This window comes from Gavialis gangeticus, unplaced genomic scaffold, assembly GCF_001723915.1.
Source record: "Gavialis gangeticus isolate Ggan-Ray unplaced genomic scaffold, GavGan_comp1, whole genome shotgun sequence".
NCBI classification, from domain to species: Eukaryota; Metazoa; Chordata; order Crocodylia; family Gavialidae; genus Gavialis; species Gavialis gangeticus.
This window is the reverse complement of record NW_017729022.1, coordinates 156,681,587-156,688,954: the sequence shown is the minus strand read 5'-3', so window position 1 is coordinate 156,688,954 and position 7,368 is coordinate 156,681,587. Positions and strand designations below refer to the sequence as shown.

The window sequence follows — 7,368 nt, the reverse complement described above, 5'->3', positions numbered from 1 at the left end:
CTTCTGTAGATTAAATAAACCCAGTTCCCTCAGTCTCTCCTAATAAGTCTTGTGTCCCAGCTTCCTAACCATTTTTGTTGCCCTCCGCTGGACTCTCTCCGACTTGTCCACATACTTTCTATAGTGGTTGGCACAAAACTGGACATGGTACTTCGGGTGTGGCCTCACCAGTGTCAAATAGAGGGAATACTGACTTCCTTCGATTTGCTAGCAACACTCCTACTAATGTACCACAGTATGCTGTTAGCCTTCTTGGCAACAAGGACACACTGCTGACTTATATCCAGCTTATTGTCCACTTATATCCAGCTTATTGTCCACTTCAGGCCCTTTTCTGCAGAGCTGCTGCTTTCTTGGAGCGGCACATGGGATTCTTCTGTCTCAAGTGCAGGACTTTGAACTTGTCCTTGTTGAACCTCTTGAGATTTCTCTTGGCCCAATCCTCCATTTTGTATGGGTTACTCTGAATCCTAGCCCTACCTTCCAGTGCAGTGTTTCCTAACCAATGTGCTGTGGTACACTGATGTGTTGTCAGGTATGTCCAGGTGTGCCACAGCATTTTGGGCTGGAGCCGTGCCCCTTGCCTGCTGCTGCTGCAGACAGACAGATGGGAGCGTGGCTCCAGCTCAAAATGCAGTCCGGTTAGCCATGCCACCCCCTGCCCTGATCTGTGTCCGGTGTGCCGTGGTGCTTTTTTATTTAGGTAAGTGTGCTGTGGGGCGAAAAAGGTTGGGAAACGTTGCTTCAGTATATCTACTGTGGCAGGGCACTGCGTGTGCCTGCCACTTTAAGGCCCTGGAGCTGGCAGCCGCCAGGTGCCTAATGAGGGCAGACATTTTAGATTCAGGGCTGCCCATGTAAATAGCGCAGTTTGGCTGCTAGAGGCCAGGCAACAACACCGGTTGGCCAGACGGCTGCTGAGTTTCATCCAGAGGTAAGGGAGGAGCTGTAGGTGATGCTAAGGAGGCTCCTGGTCCTGGGTACGACCGAAAACTGCACCCTGCTGGGAGTGGGTGGCCTGGTGGGGCTCCCAGTGGCGTGGGAGCCACCAGGAAATGCCAGGCCAGTTACCACCCCGGTGAAAGGCGAGTCCCTAGCCCTAAGAACCGGGTGGGGTCCTACAGTAGGATTCTGGGGCCCATTGTGTGGAACTGATGCTTATGAGAAGATCATGATGTCATCTGCGAGGCTTGGGTTGCGGTATAGGGGAGGAATGGAGCCGCACATATCACCCCCTGGCAGCGGGGCAGAAAATGGGCAGCTTCCCGCTTAATTAACACCTCAATTAATTAAGATCAAGGCATGGCGGGAGAGAAGGTGGGCAGTTAGCCCAAGAACAGGTGGGCGGGCCATAGTTGGATCAGCCCCAAGCAGGCCCCCTGTTACCTCTACTATTCCCCCCGTTTTGTGTCATCCATAAACATGCTCAGGGTGCAATCCATCCCATTTTGGAGATTGTTAATGAAGATATTGAACAAAACTGGTCCCAGGACTGACTTATCAGTTTAAGATCAAAGCAAAAACACCAACAATTTTATTGGAATACATATTAATTTGCTATACCGTATATCATACATTAAAAACAGAGCAAACAGGGAAAATAATGAAAACGTTATTTCTTTTGTCTTGTCTTTAGAATTAAATCTGCATCTTTCGTATTCATAAAACAAAATCTATCCTCCTTGAACAAGTTGACAGCTTAACTGAAAGTTATTTTCATGGCTGAGTTAATATTTCCACACGTGAGTTAATGTTTTTGGCTAGTTAAAAACAGTATGCAGGGCTGTGAAATGGGAGCCACATTATCAGGGGCAGCAGAATTGCAAAAGAAAAAGGTAGCTTGATCATTGTAAGGTCAGGACCATTAAAAAGGATAGAGGGTTGTTAACAACTGTGGAATGAAGAGTTTAGAAGGAGAAGGATTCAGGTCAATTAGGGAGCGAATCTAGACGAATTTAGACAGACTGGGGCAGTGGGTGGAACAGAATAGGATTCAGTTTAACAAAGATAAGTGCCATGTGTTGCACCTAGGGAGGAAGAATCATCAACACGCCTATAGCCTGGGAGGTACCACTCTAAGTAGCACAGCTGCGGAAAGGAGTCTCGGAGTTATAGTTTACTCCAAAATGAACATGAATCGCCAATGTGATGAAGTAATAAGTAAATCTAACTGCACTCTTTCTTGTACAAGTAGGTGCATTGCAAACAGGTCTAGGGAGGTGATACTTTCCCTATACGTGGCATCAGTCAGGCTGCAGCTGGAGTACTACTTCCAGTTTTGGGGGCCGCACTTCAAGAGGGATGTAGATAACCTGGAATGGGTTCAAAGGAGGGCCACCTGTCTGGTTAAAGGCCGACAGGAAAAAGCCTACAAGGACCAGTTTGAGGGACCTGAATCTCTTCAGGCTCTGCAGGAGAAGGCTGAGAGGTGATCTTGTGGCCCTCTACAAACTCATTGGGGGGGACAGCAGGAAATAGGGGATACAGTGTTTACCAGGACACCCATTGGAGTAGCTAGAAACAATGGCCACAAACTGAAGGAGAGCAAATTTAGATTAGCTATCAGGAAAAAATTCTTTACAGTGAGGGTTGCCAAAATATGGAATATGCTCCCAAGGGAGGTGGTGCTGTCCTCTTCCTTGGAGGTATTTAAGGGGAGATTGGACAAACACCTGGCTAGGATCATCTGACCCCAGCACTCTTTCTTACCCAGGGCAGGGGGTTGGACTCGATGATCTAAAAGGTCCCTTCCAACCCTAAAAATCTATGATATCTATGAAATTATAATGAGCCACAATGTCAAGTGACTCTCTCAGTGCTGCCTGAATAGAAATACTTCTGCCACTTCCTGGTACCTGGTTTTAAACTTTGTGTGGAGCTGGAATCAAAGGGTGGTGTGACTGCACCACGTCACCCTGTAGATATGCCGCTGTCTTTAATTACTTAAGGCCCTGCTCTAGTTAACTGAAGTTCACCTGTTTTGAAGTGAGGCATCAGTTAGTTTTTCCCTCCTATTCCCAGCTGCCTGAGGAAGGGACTGACTACTCAGAGGCAATAGTAACATTTCCCAGTGCTGTGCCTCTCTAAGCAACAGGAACAAACCTGCCAAATCTTCCAAAAGTAGATCATATGCAGGCATAGAAATACCAAAATATTAAGACTTTTTAATATGTCTCTTTCATTTTATAGGCCTGGAAAATGCACTCATCTTCACCTAAGAAACATTTCTTTTTGAGTAACATACTGCTTTGTGCTGAGCCAAGAGGATTTTTTTCTGTTAACTTTTGTGAAATAAAAATACACATTTGTCGATAAATTCAAATTCTTACCTCGGTTGTGTTCATAGTTAGTTGCTTGAAGGTGGATACAGCACAGCTTTGTACCTTAAGAGACTTAGTCAAGGAGTCCACAGTGTATCACCATTTGAATAATTTGGTATTAAAATAAAATTGGTATTTAGTATGTGCTTTTTGAAATACATGCAATAAATACATAATTTTGATATTATTAATATTATTATCTTAAATTAAAAAAGACAAAGACATATGGTGAAAAAAGACAAATTTGAGTTTGTCTATGATGGCAAAGCAACAGTTCAACTATACATAATGAAGATACGGTGCAAAGAAAATAAAAACAAAAAAACACTATACCGTTTGTTGAAAGATACTTCAGCAAATGTAGGAGGCTAGATTCAGCAATGGGTAAGAGGCACTTCAGTCTAACAGATGGGCTCATTAAGTAAGTGAAACAGCAAATTAACAAAAATCTTGATGCCTTCTTATTTTTGAAAGGTCAAATGATCCGGGAAAAATAGTTGTCAGATATGCTTGAGAAGCCAGTTAATGAATTAGGAAAATAGCTTTATGTGCACCTGGAGCAAACGATAGAGCAAGATTTCAAAATTAAAAGCAAATATCCCAGCAAGAATTAGAAAAGCAGCTGTCAGAGATTGGGGGGGAGAGGGAGGGGGAGACCCATAGCCACAAGTAGAAACTCTGAAGAAAGTTTCTTTCAGGCACTGGGTAACTTTTAAAATTAAATACCCAGTGTGTGTATGACATTTCTGTAGCTGTGTACTTATGAGTTCATCTATCTTTTAGGGCACAAAAGTCAGACCCAGTGGAAGCTGTGGTAGTGATGATAAAAGATACGGGCTTCTAAGTTGAGTGGGATATATTTATTTCAAAGAAAAGCATTCTGTCTAGGATTTTCTCATCTAAAGATTCAGTTACTCTGAGAAGCAATTGAGGCTCTTGAAGGCTTTTGTTTTAGTGAAAACTATGATTGAAGGTGCCAGCCTTCTGAGAAAGTCTTGTATAACTTGTATTACAAAATGCAAAGGTTAACTTCAAAGTTAAATTGAAAACTGAACTACTCAAATACTCAACCTTTATTCCATTGTCACATTTTTTTCATGGACAAACATCAAACAAAAACTTCACTAATGTACACACATCTGTCGATATATATTACTCTAGTGGAGGTTTTGTATTTGAGTGGTTTAGAAGAATTGGGTATATGTATATTGCAGGTATAAGTTGGAACTGTTAGTTATCTTTTCGTTTGCTGCAAGGTAAGAATGAATGCATGGGCAGTTGCACAGAATAGGCCACATGCTATAAATCCCTGCCCTTGTTTACCCCAGGTAATTTGTTTGTGCACTCCATAGCTTTAAACAAAGCATTGGGTTGCTTTGCTACCTTGTAGATTGTAGAGGAAGTAAAAGTGTGCCGTGAGCAGCTTGGAGTTATAGAAACAAGACAAATGGATAAAAGACTTAAACCTGTTTTGGTATTTGAACTTCATTGTATATTTTGCTGTTAAGATTTTGTGCAGTAACTGAAACAAAGGGCATCTGTACGTGTGCTCCAGAGTGGGGGAGGGGGATGCTTTAGTTAGAGTGCCTCAGAGAGCTGGTCTAATTAAAGTGCCCACAGCGTCATGTGTATTCAGTGTCCTGCAGTTCAAAATGGTGGCAGGGGCACTTGAACTAAAGCTTTTTCAATGAGTTTTAGTTCAAGCATCCCTGCCACCATTGTGAAGCCTGGAGACACTGAATAGACATGATGTGGAGTCTGCTAGAGCATATTAATTAGCACGCTCCAGCAGACTCAATCTAGTCTCAGCTGATGCACTAATTAGCATGCATTGGAGCAGATGTTCAGCATGTGTATAGCGTGCTCAAATACAGCAAGTGCGATTCGCCTAACCTGTATCTGTTAGACCCATTATGTATTTGAAAGCTTAACTTTTAACATTTATTTCCAGTTACGATTTGTCATTTTTAATTACTAACTTCATAAAGAAATTTTATAATAAAATTTTTCATCTAAAAACCACTTGAGGTTCTCTAAAGTGCTATAAGAAACCAGAGAAGCTAGTGCATCAATGAGACCTGGACCACAAGTGGAACAAAGTTAGCAATGTCTATTATTTGCTAACATATTTAATAGCAATTTTAAATTATTATTTGATTAGTGCAGTGGTTCCTGTATTACATATGACCGTTTGGTTTATTTAATGTTTCATGTTTGTATTGAAATAGTTTGTGTATACTTTCCAACCTAATTTGCTTTCCAGTAGGGTGGAGAATCTCTCTACAAATGTAAACTTCCAAATTAACTTACTTTCTGGTACACCGTCTGCATAGCATGATTCTTGGTGGACTAAATGAAGGAAATAATTATTGCGGTAATACCATAACAGCAGCCCACCCATTATCAAATGGCAAATTAGCTGTGATGCTTAAGCTAGACCCCATGGAAGGGTTATGTTCTGAGCAGTATGGCACTGCTGAAGCTGAAGCTCCAGCTATCAGAATGGAGATATATGCAGATAAAACATCTGTAGAAGAAATTGTTTTTTAAAGTCTACATATTTTTCATCACATGTAAGTAGGAGTTGGTGACTTCTCTCTCTTCCCGCATCAGAAGGAAGGTCTGTGTGCACATCTACTTGAGAAGAGACTGCTTCTATGGTTATGCTGGTGTAATTGTGTTGTTTGAGCTCACCAGTGAAGATGCAAAATATGCCAACAGAAAGAGTATTTTCTGCTGGCATAGCAATTCCACCTCTCTGAATGACATTGTGAAGCTGATAAAAAACACCCTTTTGTTGACATCAGAAGTTTTTCTGGTAGCTATGCTGTCAAGCAGTGTGAACCTTTTTTCATATGCCTAGCTACTATAGTTGTGCTGGCAAAATGGTGTAGGGTAGACCTTGTTCTCTCTGTCTCAGGGTGAGAGACTAGTGAGAAACTTCAACAAGCAAATTATTTCTCTCCCTCCCATACATTTCCAAGGGACATGTTGAGTATAATGAGGGGTGTCTTGAGTTTAAAGAGATTGAAAACCACCTGGAGGTGAGAAGGGCCTGGGAATGGGCCCATAGAATAACAGTCCTGAATTTGGAGACAATCATGATTCTGCCATGAGAACGTATGTCAGAATGTATGTCAGATACATGGGTAAAATACAGTCTCTTGTCTATCACTTCAGTAGAATAACTAACATGACTTCACTGGGGATACCATGTCCTAGTGTAGTGTAGGAAACTGAGCTCAAAATTAGGAGACACCTTCAGCATGGCTTCAACCACTTGTTTTTGGGGTTGGTGTGTATAGAATAGGAACAGTAGATAGGGTGTACTTAGTATTTGCAGGAGTGCCAGGAAAGTGCTGTAATCCATAACCCTGAAAAACTACCAGGTGAAGAAGGAAAAATGTAACTTTGAAAAGGAATTAAATACAGAATTTAAAAGACTTTTTATTCCTAATTATTAGAATATGCAAAATGGTGATTTGTTTTGCAACAGTCAAAAAAAAAAGGTATGTACAGGTAGGTTTCCAAAAGGGTTTCAAAAATAAATAGCACCTACAGCTGCCTTAAGTAGCAGAGTTAATTCGAACCCACCCTCTGCTTTTCTGCAGAAGAAGTTGAAGAAGAGTCTGAAACTGCAAATGAACCTGATTTGACTGATAAACAGAAACATCAGTTGAAACACCGAGAGCTCTTTCTTTCTCGCCAGTATGAGTCCCTTCCTGCAACACACATCAGGTAAGAAACTTTCTTCATAAGCTACGGATTGTGAGAGTACCCAGTTAGTCCCACTAAAAGCTACTTACATGTTCCCTCAGTGGACTGCAAAAGGGAGCAATTACTGCCACTCTCAGCTGGTCTGTTTTCCCACCCATTAATTCCAGATTCTTTATGCCTTTTTTTTTGAAGGAAAAAGAGTCTAACCAGGGATCTTGAAGGAATGAAGCTGCTACCTGCTGATGAAAGCAGTAGTTGCTGCTAGAGTGCAGGGGCACTGCAATTTATATTCCTCTTCTGGGAAGTAGTTTTAATTTTTTTTTTTTTTTTT

At 41.6% G+C, this 7,368-nt stretch overlaps 1 protein-coding gene across 1 annotated transcript in view; it reads left to right on the top strand.

The window, feature by feature from the left end:
- Positions 1-7,368, top strand: part of MTA3 (metastasis associated 1 family member 3) — a 284,441-nt gene that overhangs the window by 74,746 nt on the left and 202,327 nt on the right. Inside the window, exon 4 of the mRNA XM_019516380.1 lies at positions 6,932-7,058. Within this exon, the coding sequence (XP_019371925.1) occupies positions 6,932-7,058 (127 nt within the window). The remainder of the gene's footprint in view (positions 1-6,931; positions 7,059-7,368) is intronic.